The following is a 16877-nucleotide window of genomic DNA, read 5'->3' on the forward strand; positions in this document are numbered from 1 at the left end:
CTCCAATGACAAACAATTCTGGAACCAAATAGGTGCTGTTCGCCCTCAATACTCTCACCCGGGATCCGACCAAACTTTTGAGTGACTTAACACGATTGACCCCTGCATTTTCAAGCACACCAGGCACCAACCGCTGTGCCCCAATGCCTGCCTAGAGCAAAAGGGGCGGCTGCTAACAATATGCCACTACAGTTCAGCCGGGAGTTGTTAATGCGAATCATGCCAAAATCAACACCGCTTACACAAGATCCACGCCGACGGAGATGTGGAAGTCCATCAAGTAGATATTTAATACTGTAACATGACCGCTATAGATCAAGCAACGGCTTTGTGACAAGACATACATATCAGAATGTTGGCACTGGAAAACTTCAAAACCGACACAATCGAGAATGTATTTCAGCGATGCATTCTCATCACCGGAACAACAGCTGCAGCTATTGATCACATCCTGCTCAAAGCCGAGTCTCGAAGGGGCAGGCCTGACCAGCTGGCACAGCCATGGCCAGTTTCCAACGGCCACTTCAAGGCTTTAGCCCTCCTCACCCCTGGCCTCAATACCATCAGCGTCATCTCCGGAAACGACAATGATGACAAGATCGAACTCCGCATACGGTACCTCCTCTTGACCAAGACGCCACCGCTGCACCTGGCTATCCTGATAGCCAAAGACTCGCCTTTGTCCATCGACTGTCCTCCTGTCAAATTTGGCGCCTTGAGCAGCACCCACTCCAGCCTCGATGCCGCCATTGCCAAGTTCCGCGTCACAGCCCTGATGTGGCAGGCGCTCGTTCCAGAAGAGATGCAAAAGGCAGATCCCGGCCGCCGCTCGTTTTGCTTGGAGGAGGAGAAGGGTGTGGATACGCTCACCCGAGATAAGGTCCGAAACTCTTTCACCTCACCCAAAGAGGCGATGGGCTTGGTCCCGCGTGTGCACCTTGTCCGTGCTAGCAGGACAGTGGCGGAAATTCGTGCTATGGATGGGCCACAACTGGAAGACGCGTTTGTCGAAGCCCTCAAGATCTGCGGCGGACCGTTCGTTGCCAGAAACAAACCTGTTGTTGCCGGCCTCATTCTAGATTCCCACTTTGACACGAAGCGGAAACGGGTCTTGGGGCATGCATCAAGAGCGAGATACGACCCAAATGGTCTGTCGCTTGCCATGTTCGGAAGTCACCTCACGTACGCTTGGCCCAGGTTCATGGATGAGATCCCCGATTGCTTGCTGGATACCAGACCATCTGGCGATTCAGTAGACGGCCGGTCTTGCTCCCCCTTGTGGCAAACCTGCGCCGCGGGCCAGCGAGACTTTTTCTATCAAGCCCTGTCGGCATTTGGAGCCAAGACTGAACAGTCCAGGCGGGTGGATGATATCGCTGAGTGGCCCATGGCCTTCCTCGGGTCTTGTCATGGCCAAAAGCATGCCGGATGTCAACGTCTGTCGGATCGCGCCTGGGATGTTTCCGTCTACGGTCACCTCCGCGATCTGCTCTTTCTTCGCGCCTCCCGACCTCACTTCCGCGTCCCGGGCGATAAAGGCACCCTCTTTTGCCTTGACCCGCCTGTCATTGAGATATCTGGCACGTTTGAGAAAGCTGTTGTTACGATTTCCTCCACCACGGGGATCAAGCACTTCAGCACGGAGCAGGGGCCATGGCCTTCGGCCTCGTTTGTAAAGTGTAGCCCTGGCCTGTGGAAAGCGGTGCTTGACAAGGAGCTTATTGCGAGAAGCGTGCACAAGACATGGGGCATAAAGGTTCTGGCGGGGAATGGGCTGGAGACAGAGGTGCAGAATATTTGGGCACATTTACACCCCGCCACGGTTTTCACTCTCCCGGGGCGGAGGGGCATTACCATTGAGAAGAAGAGTGTTGGTCCGCGGGGTGGTGCTCCTGTTTCGGGATCAACAGGCTGGACGGCGATGTTGAAGAAGAAAGACTCGGATGGGAAGGTGGTGAGGGCTACAAAGTTGGCGCTGCATGTTGGTGATGCGCTTGACGGTGCCCTGTTGTATTATTCTGACGGGACGTTCGTGACATGCGGGCAACCAGGGAAGATACCGGGCGGTCACCAAAGAAGGTGTATTGGTCTCAGAAACGGAGTAGAGATCAAATGTGTAGCTGTGACAAGAATGGAGAGGAGCTGGTGGCCTTTGGTTGGGCTGAGGGTGTGGATGGGTGATGGGAGGGGGATGGGTGCGCTGAACGCACGGCATCATGGAGGGAAGAATACCGAATTTCTTGTCCCGGGGAAAGGGAGGAGGATTGTTGGTTTTTTTGGACGGCATGGAGGGGTGGGGGGGTTGTGTAGTGAGTTTGGGATTATCACTGCGCCGGAGGGGGTAAGGTTGCCGGAGGAGGTGTATGATGAAACGAAGTGGGAAACGAAGTGGGAGGTGGTAGATGGGAAGGAACAGGTGGGAGACGATAGGAAGAGGGAGGCTGAAAAGGAGGGAGAAGATGGAGGTCGTCGGGCAAAGAGAAGAAAGGCTGAGGTGAGTGAATCGTGTTTTGAGATAGGCGTGAGTTGAATGCTAACCTTTTTATGATGACAGGACTCGATGGTACTTGAAAGTAACACCATGAAGCTGGATGACGACCGGGATTCAAGCAGTGACGAGGAAGGAGAGAATGACGTTGCGGATGATGCCGACTTCGGGTATGATGATTTCCGGACGTCCAATGCGTTCAAGGAGTTATATGAGGGCAAGGGATATGTAAGTGCTAGCTGCAACATGTAAGTCGAATTCCATGTAAAGCCGGTTAGCAGGATAAGGGAGGGGGATACGGTTTGATGAGGGCTTTGCAGGATTTGGATCGGGCTACGTCGGGGATGGGGGCGTTGGGGGGTGGACTAATGGGACTGTTGCTGCTGGCGGGGAGGAGTTGAGTGATGGCTTTTGTGGTGGTGGTGGTCTGAATTTGCTTCAAGAAGATATCAGGAAACCTAACTACCTAATCCAATACCGCATCCACATTCCTTGAGCCCTGCCCCGAAATTTCACAGCATTCCGTAGAGTCAGCAGTATTGCACTGCCCACCGTCATCACGGCACCAGCAGCTGTCCACCCTCCGGGCGCTGAGCCGGCGAGGTCAGGCAAGACCCAACCAAGCGTAAACAGCACCGGTGAAGATAAAAGCGAGAAAATAGGCAGGTCAGTAAAGAGAAGTGTCCCCCGCAAGCCGTTGTGGCGGACATCGGGATCCCCGAATATGAACCCTAAAGAAACCCACACGCACACATGAAAGGTTACTGTGACCCCGAAGACAGTCCAAGCAATCCTTTCATCTAGCCCCAGTGAGCCCCGGGTCCAGATCATCGGAATTGATACCACTGGCAGGGTGGCAAAAAGTACGAATGCTGCGCCGCGCTTGCCTTCTTTCTTATAGCGTATGCCGTCCTGCTTATAACGCATATCATCAATCCATTGGAGCAGAAAGAGTCCGGGGCGGTAAAATGGCTTCAAGATTGCTGTGATGAAGGCAGATTTATGGGCGTTAGCCTCGTTACCTCGATACTGCGGGTAGAGTGTTATAACAGAACTGATCCACTTCTCTTTGATGTAGATCCACAGCCGACTGCTACAAAACTAGCGAATAGTGTATGCCGAAAGCATCATACTAAGAGCTGTTATTGCCCAACTATATAGAGGGACCCCTCCTTGGAACTCCTTTGAAAAGTAACATGATGATCAGCCTGGCATCACTTTTAAGTTTGAGAAAGGAGGTTGGAAGGCTACATACCAACATTTCCATCCCAAAAGCTGAAGTTGAAAAGCTCAAAGGAATGAAGAGAAAGGCAAGTTCCGTGAGTCTCCACATTGCTTTTGCTTCGTGAAGCTGGAGTTGTCTTTCTGTGAGAGCGATTCGGGATTCAAATGTCGCTTGGGTTTTCACCATTTGTGTTCCAAACTCGTTGGCAAATTGAAGCATTTGGCTGAGCTTTCTCGAGGAGGTAGATGATATTTTGGAGTTATCAGTCAAGTTGACGGAAAGCCCTCTGTAGAACTTGAACAGCCCATGTGGCGCAGTTGATGCTTGGCATAAGGGTACTGTGACCGATCTCCGCTGAAGTGTATCGAGGCTCGAAAATGCTATTTCGAGTGTACGCAGAGTGTGGCGTAGAATAGGATCAATCTCACGCAAGTTTTCTAGGAAGTGTTCCCAACTTCTGGACCGCAGGTTCTCCACCACGCTCGCTGGGTTTCTCATTCCCTGTCTAATCTTTTCTATTAGTATGTGGCTTCTTGATGCAAGCACAATTAAGTCTTGTTGGAACAGCTCAAGTATCGACCAAATGACGAGCTGTGGCGAAAAGTCAGCAGACGTGGCATCCTCATGATGTCGGCATATGGAATCCACATCTCGTCAAGGGACCATTTGTTTTGTGAATTACTGGATGCGATGCCGCTGTCAGCGGGACGTCCTGTGCTGACAAGTCTTTGTTCAAACACCTGTTCTGTATCCTGGCCTAGCAGTTTCCGCCAGGTGCGAGTCAAAGTGTACGCATCGATGAAGATAATGACTGTTTGGTAGCAATAAGCAACTGGGACGTCAAATGGCTAGCTTCTGCTTTTCTTACCCGTCACTGTGGAAATATCCAGATCGGACCTGGATTCATGAAAATATATCGATATGCACTGGTCAAGACCAGCAAGACACCTGCCCTCGGACTCGGATGACTTTTCAGAACAGAATAATGACCTTAATCGGCGAAGCGACCCCGAGGCATCGCACTGGATGCTTTGCAGATGGGTACCCTGTAGGATTTGTGGCGTATCTTCCTTCTTCATCGATAGTTCACGTCTATCAATCATTCGCGGCCCCATAAATGAGACCATGGTAGATTGACCATGTCAAACTAAATTGGATGACACCATCGAACACTGAAGAAGGGTTTTGGTTGCTGCGATGCCCCTCAGAGCCACGTGTCGCTATCCTGTGACGCGCAATGCTGTGCCCAAAACTCAGGATCAATGTTGTAGACTTTGACCCCAACATCTCAACCACATCGAGCGACATCTGCTCCACCAACACAGCTCTGTCGGTCATGCCCGTGATATCCTGCAAACAGTTCTTCAGCTCAGCCTCTCCTGACAGTATTTGGTCCGGGACTCCAACTCCCAATTCGTGAACATCCTGCATGGACCTCGTCGCGGGCTTTCTTCGAGCTCCGTCAGGTTGAATTGCTTGAGTTTAATAGAAGCTGGCTGATTGAATATTGTTTGTGCCTTCCAACTAACTACCTCAACACATGAATAAGGATTGTCTAATCTGTGGACCATCTGGGAAGCAAGGTGAATTTGAGGGGGTTTGAGTTGCGGCGCTTTGTTAAGTGCAAGAATGTGGTCAATATAGGATGTTTGGGCTGGGCTAGTATCAGAGCACTGCTGATGAGCTTCCTGATTATCAGTATGCTCAGGGCACACCTCGGTGCCATTGTCGGTTAGATGTGGGTCAGACATCGCATGTGCTAAGCTTTTCGATTAGGTACGGAAACTAGCAGGTTTCGTTGCGATAAACTTTGAGGAAGGTCCGGAACCTGATGCGATTCTGGAAAGAAGAGGAAAGGTAGGTACGAGATGGTTGGAGAGATAAAGTTTCTATTAGGTAGGGGAAGACGCCCTCTAAAGAGTTTTCAGCTCTGGACACAGCCACTTCGATGGGTGCTTACACGACCAACGATCACCACTCAGGCCACGGGCTGTGCACAACCTCTGTTGCCGCAGATCTAATAGTCCATGCGTCGCACTTTTCGGGGAGGAATTGGCTAGGTACACCGAGAAATCAATGACAGGTGCCTTTCAAAAGTGAGATGCATGGGACGGTATAAAATTTACCTCCCTTGCTGTGTCCCGACGCATAGCTGCGCACGCAGATCTCAAATTGTAGACCGTAGAGTACCTAGCTTATGTGGAACGGTTCACAAGACCTTGGAAGTCGGCCAGGCAATCTGGGCTTGGGTTTGGGACCGGGAAGTCCACTGCAAATGAACTGACATTGCCTAAATCATGCTTTATTCAGTTTATCTTTTCAGGGACTGAGTGGCATGTCATGCCCGTTCGGCTAGACTCGCCATAAGGAACTCACGCTATCGATGCTTCATTTTTGTAAGCAGATTGCGGGTGTACAGAGTGAAAGTGCAACGATAAGACGCCAGAGTCTCGTTGTCTTGATGACTTGACCAAGATATCAACAATTGAATACGAGTTAATTTGGAGCAAAATGAACTTCATCCAATGCTCAAGTTACACCGACTGAAGCTGATTACATGTAAGTGTCTGGTGAAAGGAGAGGGGTGACGTAATCATCTCAGGTACGTTGGTGTGTTTGATACTTTACCAGAAGACATAGGGTGATGTAAACTAAAAATACTTCTTCGCGGTGGCTTAGCACCACGTAGGTAGGATATGGCTCATTTTCAGCCAGTTGATGATTCGGATATATACCCATGTATGCATTCTTACAGCCATCGCAACTTTCGCGAGTGTTTGGACACGGTATTCCAGCAGGTTAGAGAACAAGGATGTACCCAGCGCTCAGACTACGGAAGGGCAGGCTCGGTGATAACGTTGGCTTTGCTTCGGCAGCAACTAACAGTGCCACGGAATCAGGGTAAATATATTCACCGAGGACTGCCATTAGTTGTCAAGCAGTTGGCTTACGAGAGGGATTCAGGTCTATGACAATTTGATTTGTGCGGTATGTACCAGTAGCGAGCTTACTGTTGATGATCACGCCGGCTAAGAAGCGGGGACAAGACCAAAGGAGAGGGGTAAATATCGCTGGAAGCACCACTCAAAGTCTTGGGTGATGGGACGGAAGGAAAGCTGAAGGCAGACAGAAAATCTATAAAGTCCACAGCACCTGCCCATGTTCAACACTCTCTTTCCTCTCCATCACACTCTCTGACACATCAACATCGAAGACACTAATTAACTTAACTACAAAGAGCTCTCTTCACAAACAGCCTGTCTTCATCACGCTCGCCAAATTCATCCTCGCCCTCTTCAGCGCCATCGCTGTCAACAACTTCGTCGTCTCCCCGAAGGCACGGCCGACAGCCTCTACTACACAACCTACGACGAAGCCGACAACAAGGTGCTCATCCCCATTATCGATGCCTCTAGCGGCAACATTGCCCGCGATCTCGCCAATCTGAGCGACAGCTCCACCGCCCCCCGCTCTGAGCTTGAAGTCGCCCCGGCCAAGTCCGTCAAGCGCCAGAGGTCTGGCTGTGGCACCCGCTACAACCTCCGCCATGGCGACTGCGACCTCGCGTACGAGAGACTCAAGGATACCTGCGGCAATGGTATTGTTATCGGTAAGAACAGTGCTATTTCTGCCGTTGCAGGCAGTGTCGTTTCGTACATGTGTACTTATAGCAACCGTGATGGTGTTTGATGAGTGATGATGATCTCGAGCGCTCATAATTGAGAAATCCTGACGAGGAATCTTAGCAACCGCGACGATATCGTCGTCGGTGCTGACGAGGTGACCAAGTTTGTGCGGCTGGTATGTCAGTGGGTATTGGCGGAAGAGGAACACCAACCTTGTGTATGGCCGCCAGCCGAGCGGTACCTGCTTTTGCCATTGCTAAGCATGGATGGACTTTGGCGAGTTGTCGAGTTGGCGAGGGGAGGGCATCGGGAAGAGAGATGGGTAGACTGGGAAATGGGAGCAAAGAATGAGACTGTGAATGAGCCCTCCATGCACAAGGGTATTGCCAGCCACACGGGGCGTTGTTAGAGAATGATGGTATGGATGTTGAGTTCAAGTCGAGCAACTTTCAACCAGGGCGGTCGCGGTCGCGGGCTATTAGGTGTTACATAACTTAGTAATAGACCCTCATAGCATCACAAAGCAGCATGTGTCTGCATACCTCAAGTACAGCAAGCCTTCTCTAGGTTCACTTCGGCCAGCCCGCTGTGTGCAAAGCCTGAGACATATCGCCTCGGGACCTGAACCCTAAACCCCTAAACCCCTGAACCCTTGATTATGCAGGTACCAAAACCATAACCATTAGGTCCTACATTTTTGAAACCCACTGATGGCCCTTTCGTTCGCCACCTACTTTCCATCAGCCTTTCGAAGGCTTTTAGTCGTTTTTAAAATTAGAGTGGGACTCAGCTTGCCGCCAGGGCGTTTGATGAGGTTGAACGCAACCGCCTTGAATGACTTTCATCGAGCTATAAGTCAGGCTCCGAACATTTTCGGCCAGGCCTTATGGCGAGTGACCTGCTTTGCCAGTAGCTGTTTACAAGCACGCGCGCTTACTGAAGGTGGCGTTGCGTGCTGACAGACTTGCAGTTTTCTCTCCCAAAGCAGGCTACCAATCAGGTCAGATCTGTATTGTGGCTGCTGCAAACTTTCAACTGCAATGTTGTGCCATAATGCAATAGGCATCTTAAATGACCGTGAGGCTAGGGTGGCATGTCTCTGTTATTGGTTGTATCAGAGCGCTAGTCAGTCGCAGATATTGGAGTTGGGCCTTGGGGGCGACCATGGTGTCTAAGTCGGCGATCAGGAAAGAATCAGGACAGGCGCTGACATCTTGCGGCCAGTGTAGATGGTAGCATGAAGAATTACCATGGACAGGTATAAAGGGACGGCCCCGAATCACCTACCTACCTAGTTAGTCTCTTCTCAAACTCGGCCATCACACTCAGCAGTTTTCTCTCAACTCTACCAATAACCTCAACACTCCAACCGAAAAACACGAATATCACAATCTTCAAAGTCAACCCAGCAAAATGATTGCAATCAAGTTCATCCTTGCCCTCCTTGCCCTCGGCACTGCCTCTGTTCTTGCAGCTCCTGCTGCAAGCATCAAGTTCTCGCCTCGTCAGGGTAACGAGGTTTCCGTCTTTGCCTGTACCGAAGCACGCTTCACCGGAGAGTGTCGCATGCTCCCGACACCGGCCGAACAATGCTGTAAGTTTGGCTCACCAAGTGAATATCAATTTTTATGAAGCTGACAGGGCCAAGTCAACATTGATCCGGCCTGGAACGACGTTATCAGCTCCATCCAGAATCTTGAGAGAGACAGGTTCAAGTGCAAGTGGTTTGAGTAAGTGGCTCTTGACAACCTAGAAGGGAATGTTTGCGTGTACTGACAAGTGAATCGAACAGGCACCAGAACTGCGAAGGAAAGGAGTACAAGAACCAGGATGATGCCGATCTGACGGATGGGAACGGCTTTTTCGATGATCGCATTACTTCTTGGTTTTGCGAGAGGAAGTGATGCCCGAGAGGAGAGATATCATGACTGATGGCTGGCCATCATGTTCTAGGTCGAATGTCGACAATATGGGAGTTTCATGTTTGGGTTTGTTATTATTGTGTAAGATTAGTACCTAGATACCTACACAAGCTCGTTAAATGTTTCTTTGTCTTGTAACTCGAACTTGTCTGCATGAAAAAGGACTTCAAAACATACAAGTCATCTATCCCGAAGTTAAGATTCTCTTGACCGGCTGTCTTCCGTTTGGGGGTAGGTAGCTCTCTGCCGGCTTCATTGTGCTAATCGAAGGGCGGGGTCTCAGAAGCGTCCAACTCTTGGGACTACCTAGGTACCTACTCCCGTTACCTGTAATGGAGGTTCACGACACCAACCTAGTTGGTAACTTGTCACTTTGAAACCGGTGCTCCATCAGCTTAAAGATTCTTCATGCAACTTGAGTTTCCATGCACCAGCCCTGCGATAGGAAAAGGTCGGGAGCCTTTGCCATGTCGGCTACGGGCTGTTGACGACCGCTATTGCCGACAGCCGGACCGCACCACGTCCCTTTGCACCTCTTGTTTGCATCGGGGTTAACCAGCGATGTAGTGGCTCTTCGACTGGGTCGTCGGCTATGCAACCCCCTACCTCGTCAACTACGGCCCAGGCCAATAGGTCAACTTCCTGAGCAAGACTTTTTCGTTTGGTTAGCCGGCTGTTTTCTGTGTATCGCATTTGTTTACTTCTCTGTCTACGAGACAGAAGGTCTGTCATCGGAAGAGGTGGACGAGACGTACAGTCAGACTTCTCCAAACGCTATTGCTTGGTGAAGCAAAGGGTCAGGACCATCGAGGAGCAGGGGTGATGCGCTTTCCGGTTAGTCCGGGGGAAAGGTCGACTCTCAGTAGTGGGGTGGGTCTCAGTGAGCAGAGCGTGGTGGCTCCGGCTGTGACCCGAGCTGCAAATTCGGATGAACGAGGAAGGGGGGCAGTGCTTGTGCAGAGATTGATTCCTTGGTCAGTGCCAATGCTGGGGCCTGGGCAGATTAACACGAGAGACGCTGGAGAGACCGGGGAGGGCTGGAAGAATGGTGTTTATTGAGGAGTCTCACCATGAGTAAGGCGGATCTGGTGAAAGGGCAGGGGGCTCACGGATGATGCTACGATAATGTCACATGTGAATATATTGTAAAATTACCTCGCATAGAGCGAACGGCGTTGGATATGGCAAGTTTAAAGCCTTTGTTGATTTTCGGAGAAAACGATGATCTTTCAGGGTATGAATAGGGGTACCCTAACCCTTGGCAGTCCGCTCTATCTAATGCTTTTAGGCCAAGAAACGTGTGGTTGCAGCCATCAGCCTCCAACTTTTTGATTGCATGGGAATCTTCGATAGGATACTATATACCCAAAATATTGATTAAGGGGCGTATTAATCACGCAATACGGGAACCGGTAGGTCGGGTCTGCTCGATCCGCGCTTGTCTATCTCCATGAGCCGCTCCCACCACACTAAAAGATGGTGCAGATGTCTTGGATGGTATCAGTGCATCAAAGTATCAGATTATGCTGTTTCGTCCATGACCATCGCATACCCTTCCCATTGTCTTTTAACCTTATCTAGCTGAAGTTAGACCTGCGCCCCTGATGGCAAGAGATGAGGTAGAACACGAGAATCCATTCGAGAAAATTCTCAGCGCTCAGGCTTCGGGTCAATGCGATTCGAGAGACAAAATCTCCGATTCGTGCTGTTAGACGGATGTCAGGTGCTATCTTGCCGAACAGCACCGGCGGCCCAGGTAATAACAAGGCCGATCAGCACACCCGAATCTGATTTCTTCAAGAGCACAAGCCCGGGACAAGATGCCCAACGGGGCGCTTCCCCGCATTCCAGCTTGGGGAAGTTCGGTCGACTACGATCCGGGGTTACATTCTGGGCTTCTTTCGGCTGCGCAGCCCTGGGCCGCTCTTGGCAAGACGCTGTATCGATCGGCTACAACCCTGGCCCACCCTATGGTTTTTGCTGCAAGGCACGACCGTTTGCTCTCAGGCACGAATAGAGTTGCCGGCTTGGACTGTCAACCAGGCCAAGTTCGCGGCCGGAAGCCCGGGGCCGTCGCTCCGGTTATTTTCTTGTCCCGTGTCGCCCCCGGCTCGGTTCGAAATAGCGGCGGCAATTCTTTATGGGACATCTCCACAATGCGGAGGAGGACCAGAAGGTGATCATGACGGTGAGGTCAGAAGGGGACATGGATGGAGCCTACCCTCCGAGCCGAAGGCAAAGTGACAGTAGCACCAAGCATTAGCAGCAACCACCAGAGAAATGCATACTTAACCGACGCGATCCCTCTCTTCGGTTTCCTTCCCCTCTCCTTTCTCGTCACGGTTCCTCACTACTCCAGTGTCATCACCAACCGCCACCATGTCCTCCCTCGCCACTCTTCTCACGGCCGGCCTCACCCTCAGCGGGTTGGCTGTTGCCCAAAAGCCCGGTCCCACCAAGGAGGTGCACCCCAAGATCACCACCTACCGCTGCAGCAAGAAGCACGGCTGCAAGCCCCAGACCAACTACATCGTCCTCGACTCGCTTGCTCACCCCGTCTACCAGGCTGCTGCTCCTCAGTATGGCTGCGGTGACTGGGGCCAGAAGCCCAACGCCACCGCCTGCCCTACTAAGGAGGCCTGCGCGAAAAACTGCATCATGGACGGTGTCTCCGACTACTCGGCCTACGGTGTCACGACCAATGAGACGGCCCTGACTCTCGAGCACATTCTCCCCAACGGAAAGTTTGTCAGCCCAAGAGTCTACCTTTTGGACAAGACCAAGCAGAAGTATGAGATGCTCAAGCTCACCGGCAACGAGTTCACCTTCGACGTCGACGCCACCCGCCTTCCTTGCGGCATGAACTCTGCTCTGTACCTGAGCGAGATGCCCGCCGATGGCAACAAGAGCAAGCTCAACAAGGGCGGTGCTTACTACGGCACTGGTTACTGCGATGCTCAGTGCTTTACCACCCCCTTCATTGGTGGTGAGGTATGTTGATTTCCATGTTATTCGGTTTTCATCCTAGCGAGGTTTACTAACGCGATTGCGGCGAAATAGGGCAACATCGAAGGCAAGGGCTCCTGCTGCAACGAGATGGACATTTGGGAGGCCAACTCCCGCGCCACCCACGTCGCGCCCCACACGTGCAACAAGCCCGGCCTCTACCTCTGCGAAGGCGAGGAGTGCGGCGGCACCAAGGCCGGTGTCTGCGACAAGCCCGGCTGCGGGTGGAATCCCTACCGCGTCAACGTGACTGACTACTACGGCAACTCGGACGAGTTCAAGGTCGACACCCGCCGCCCTTTCACCGTCATCACCCAGTTCCCCGCCGACAAGAACGGCAAGCTCACCTCCATCAAGAGGTTCTATCAGCAAGATGGCAAGACCATTGAGACGTACTCGGTTGACGTCGATGGTCTCCCCAAGGTTGACGGTTTGAACGACGAGTTCTGCGCCGCTACTGGTGCCGAGAGGTTCCTCGAGCTGGGCGCCCACAAGGGCATGGGCGAGGCGATGACGAGGGGTATGGTTCTTGCTATGAGCATCTGGTGGGACGAGGGCGGCTTCATGAACTGGCTCGACAGCGGCGAGGCTGGGCCGTGCGCACCTACTGATGGTGACCCGAAGAATATTGTCAAGGTTGAGCCCTTCCCCGTTGTCACTTATGACAACATGAGGTGGGGTGAGATTGGCTCTACATTCAAGGTTGAGAAGGAAGGCAAGGGCAAGGGCAAGGGCAAGCACAGACGCTCGATTCAGTAGGCGATGTCCAGTGTCGAGGGAGGAGAGATAGATGGGAAGACAAAAGCATAGCCCACGGAGGGTCGAGTACATAATGTAGTACCATGTTCAAATATGCATTCTTTATGGATTATTAGACCATCAACACATCGCTGTTGAGATATTTGCCATTTGGATATGGCTGTGCATTGCATTCGGTGACGCTGACTGTGTGGGAAGATTGATATCTCGGCTCGTGATCCATATATGTGGAAGAATAGTAGCATTGCGCTGATGGTATGACCGTAGACTTGCCCCTTTCGACCTCGAACAGGAAAACTTGCGCACCAGGGTTAATTTCCAGGAGACGCTATATGATCTTCCAGAGGCTAACTATCTAGCGCTAAGTCAGGGACTGCTTACCCCTACAGTGCGAATCTTCTGCTCTTCGGTAAGCACCAGGTGCATGATACTTACCTGCAATGGGTGCATTTGCTACGAGACTGGGAATTTACGCATGCTCGTTCAGCCTCGTGTTAGCACTCATGGCAGGCCTTATGAACAACACGTCGTGGCGAGCGAGGAGGTTAGCCGAGTATCACGACTCACTGGAAGCATGGTTCCAGGTTGTCAGCGTCACAACAGGACCATGACTGCTGTTGGCGATAGCTTCATCACGAGGATGGTGAGCAACAGATTACGTGAGCTCAATGGCGATGGAACGTGACTACGGTCGAGTGATATGGTTCCACTGCCCGTCAAGAAGCCCTCGTCTCTGGATCAGAGCGAGCAGTGTGTATATAAGGACACATCATCGCTTTTAAACTTTACTCTCTCATCACCAACTCATTCACCATCACCACCACTAGCCAAACAACCTAACCCAACACCACCAAGATGCCTTTCACCTGGTACTGAGGCCCAATCTCCAACTTCCCCCCCATGGGCCAGTGGAAGCCTTTTGAAGAAATCTTCAATCTCAACAAGCCCGAAATGTTCCAAACCGGCAACACCGGCGAGGATATTGGCCCTATCTGGAACGCCGTCCTCGAGTGCGCCAAGATCAGCGTCAACGAGCGCGTCATCTTCTGCATCATCATGCAAGAGTCCAGCGGCGACGTCGGTGTCCGAACCACGTGGAACATGGACGAAATGGCGACTGCCGGGCTGATACAGGCTTTTGACAGTCCTGGGTATCCCGGGCAGCATGGTCTTACGCAGGTATGTGGAGACTTTCGACGAAAGAGGGAGAATCTATCTACACTGACAAGTTGGTGGTAGGATCAAATTACTGGCATGGTCCGCCATGGAACGGAGCACTACAAGCGAAATTTGAGGGAGTTTGGAAGCCAGTGGAATACGGATACTATTTACAAGGCTTTGAGGTGCTTATAATTCGGGGAAGGTGAACCAGGGGAATTTGAGTGATGGGTTGGGGGCTACCGCGGCGTATGTGAGTGATATGGCGAACCGTCTTTGTGGTCGTCTATCTTGAGTGCCGCCTGGGAAACAACGACACGGGGGCGGAGGACCTCAAGTTGGTTTGGTTTGGATTCGTAATTAAATTTACACATTTCCGGGCGGAAGAGTATAGTTCGATTTGTTTTCCGCGGTTTTTATTTCTATCAATCTCGTTCTCTAATCTCCTCGACACTGGAACATCATGCTGTGAAACGAGAGGTTGTTGTTTGGTGGGATATGTGGTCAGTGAACATTTGCCCAATCCAACTGCAGAAGGAAGGCGGAATCAGGTGGACATTCCAAATGATGGGAAGTGGCGGCGTACTATGATCAATGGATGTGTCAAATCCATCTGAATATACCTTATGACTTTGCTCCCAGAAGTCGAAAGCCCTGTTTGTCGGAGACTTCTCAAGGCCCACTCATACTTGCTTTGATGACGTTGGAAATGTTGCAACTCCCGTTGTCTAAAAGTCAGAAAGTAGACACTGGTCAAACCACATATTTTTACGCACACTTTCCTCTATTTTCTCCTCACCTCATCCGTGCCCCTTTTTTCATTAGTGCCCCAAAGGCCAGCTGATTACCACGCCGCTATATGATTAATATGTGCACATCAGCCATGCTCGCTGGCTTCATGTCGGCTGTCCAAGTGCGATCCAGCCTGCCAGCTCCCTTGTAAATGGCCGACTTGTTCCACCTCGGCGATCCGGTATTGGAATTCTTTGTCAACCTTCCGCCGCTCTCCCACCACTATCAAAAGGGGCTGATAAGCGGCTGGAAGTTAGAAACGGCGGACCACTACCGGGTGTGCGGAGCCGCTTTATGCTTCCTGGAATCCAGCGACGAAAGACCAAGCGCCGACAAAGAGCTCTCAAATATGCTTCAGAGGATGGGAGATTATCTTTCGGGTGCGTACGAGAGAGAAATAACGCTCTATCTTGTTCAGCACCCCAGGATGGAGGTTGACAAACGGCCTGAGGCGCGTGCGAAAGAAGCCTCCATCAAATACTACCATTTGCTGGCGAGAGGACGCAAAGATGCGGAGACACCGTGGATGTTCAAGATTGCCGCAAAGAGTGTGCTCTTGCCCAAGACACTTGGTAGACTGCCCGTGGATACGAGGAACTCTTGGCATGGAGCGGAGGCAGACGGTAAGACAATATTAAGTTCTTAAAGTTTGGTGGTGTTGGACTTGAACACTGATCAGGTATCGTATGCAGGGTTGCTCAAGATGGATCATGAAAATCCGGAAGTCAAGAAGCTTTACCGGGCCTTTTCCATGTATGAAGAGGCATTTGAGATGTTCCTGGTGAATGTATACGGGGCGCGCATATGCAAAAGGCATACGTCGACGACACTCTAGCATTCGCCGAGGTGTCCGAGGTCAACGGAGTAGTGTTGGTTGATCTCACGAGCAAACAACCGCTCATTTGCGGCATGCTGAGAAGAGCGACCAGACGAGCGATGCTGATGCACATGCGCTGCGAGATGCCTGCAGGCGAGGGTTGGCCTTTGTGAAAGTTATTCCTCGAGCGCGAGTTATCCCTTTGCCAACCACTTCATGACTGGAAAGCTAACCTTTAATGGTGTTTTAGCCGTTTGCAAGAAGATCAAATTCCGGCGAACAACCACACGAAACGTGGCAAGACCGATCCTCTGCCGCCATCCTGAAGAAGAAACGCTCAACAATGTCACGCACTGTGTGATGTTGGTGGGGCTCAAGTGCGGGTTGAAGTACATCCTTGACCCAACAGGAGCTCAGTATGGGTGGACCGAGACTATACTTCCTTCCATATGAAACCTTCAAGTAATACCGCATGACAAAACATACCCATCATTCAGGCCCCTCTAATGATCGCTCCGTATATTGGGACGAACGGCTCCATGACATCACAACGCAAACCTCATCGGAATTTCAGCAACAATATGGTCAAGACATCCCGACGATTCTTGGGCCCCCAGACCATTAGAAGTTTCTGGAAAATCACGCTTTGTTCCTGGGGGAGATGGAGCGCACCATGAAGACACCGCCAACGCTATGAGGCTTCTGTGAGGCTGATCATGAACCCAAAGTAGGTTCTAGACTGTGGGGATATGGGGGATAGTGAAGTGATCACGCTTTCCTCTCCCCATGTTTCATGGTGTCGAGCCTTCATGTAAAATGTTCATTCAAAACCTTCACGGCTTGACGAAAATTAAAAAGAAATACCTGAGACGAAAGATACACGGTAAACAGATCCCGCGTAATCCGCAAGGGGTGGTTGCCCAGGTGGGTTTTGGGCTCAGGAGCCCAAAGACTTGGTCCGTCTAGAAACAAGAGATATGCAATACAGGTTCTATCATAAATTCAGTCGAACAATGGGAAACCATAACTTAAATACTTTTTTGGTGTTGATATATGTGGCAGGCGGTCTCTTTCTCATCCTTAT

At 51.2% G+C, this 16877-nt stretch overlaps 4 protein-coding genes across 4 annotated transcripts; all 4 read left to right on the plus strand.

The window, feature by feature from the left end:
- Positions 1–352: 352 nt before the first annotated feature.
- Positions 353–2889, plus strand: QC762_401160 (uncharacterized protein; the record flags this gene model as incomplete). Its single annotated transcript, XM_062889568.1, has 3 exons — positions 353–2494; positions 2555–2716; positions 2770–2889. The coding sequence occupies 3 exons, from the start codon at positions 353–355 to the stop codon at positions 2887–2889; spliced, it is 2424 nt and encodes an 807-aa protein (XP_062743085.1).
- A 3840-nt stretch (positions 2890–6729) lies between these two features.
- QC762_401165 (uncharacterized protein) lies at positions 6730–7403 on the plus strand (the record flags this gene model as incomplete). The annotated part of the gene is made up of 2 exons (XM_062889569.1): positions 6730–6774; positions 7014–7403. 2 exons carry the CDS (start codon positions 6730–6732, stop codon positions 7401–7403), a joined length of 435 nt encoding a protein of 144 aa, XP_062743086.1.
- A 1226-nt stretch (positions 7404–8629) lies between these two features.
- Positions 8630–9367, plus strand: QC762_401167 (uncharacterized protein). The gene is made up of 3 exons (XM_062889570.1): positions 8630–8933; positions 8988–9069; positions 9132–9367. Exons 1-3 carry the CDS (start codon positions 8753–8755, stop codon positions 9241–9243), a joined length of 375 nt encoding a protein of 124 aa, XP_062743087.1. The 5' UTR covers positions 8630–8752; the 3' UTR covers positions 9244–9367.
- A 1765-nt stretch (positions 9368–11132) lies between these two features.
- On the plus strand, positions 11133–13198 carry EG1 (Endoglucanase EG-1). The gene is made up of 2 exons (XM_062889571.1): positions 11133–12252; positions 12322–13198. The coding sequence occupies exons 1-2, from the start codon at positions 11641–11643 to the stop codon at positions 13024–13026; spliced, it is 1317 nt and encodes a 438-aa protein (XP_062743088.1). The 5' UTR covers positions 11133–11640; the 3' UTR covers positions 13027–13198.
- The last annotated feature ends 3679 nt before the right edge of the window (positions 13199–16877 follow it).

This window comes from Podospora pseudocomata, chromosome 4, assembly GCF_035222375.1.
Source record: "Podospora pseudocomata strain CBS 415.72m chromosome 4, whole genome shotgun sequence".
NCBI classification, from domain to species: Eukaryota; Fungi; Ascomycota; class Sordariomycetes; order Sordariales; family Podosporaceae; genus Podospora; species Podospora pseudocomata.

Excerpts from the sequence above, each read along its gene's own strand:
- QC762_401167 (XM_062889570.1), top strand. The coding sequence starts at position 8,753 with ATGATTGCAATCAAGTTCATCCTTGCCCTCCTTGCCCTCGGCACTGCC. Across the intron at positions 8,934-8,987 it reads GACACCGGCCGAACAATGCT|TCAACATTGATCCGGCCTGG; the intron begins GTAAGTTTGGCT and ends GACAGGGCCAAG. Across the intron at positions 9,070-9,131 it reads TTCAAGTGCAAGTGGTTTGA|GCACCAGAACTGCGAAGGAA; the intron begins GTAAGTGGCTCT and ends TGAATCGAACAG.
- EG1 (XM_062889571.1), top strand. The coding sequence starts at position 11,641 with ATGTCCTCCCTCGCCACTCTTCTCACGGCCGGCCTCACCCTCAGCGGG. Across the intron at positions 12,253-12,321 it reads CCCCCTTCATTGGTGGTGAG|GGCAACATCGAAGGCAAGGG; the intron begins GTATGTTGATTT and ends GCGGCGAAATAG.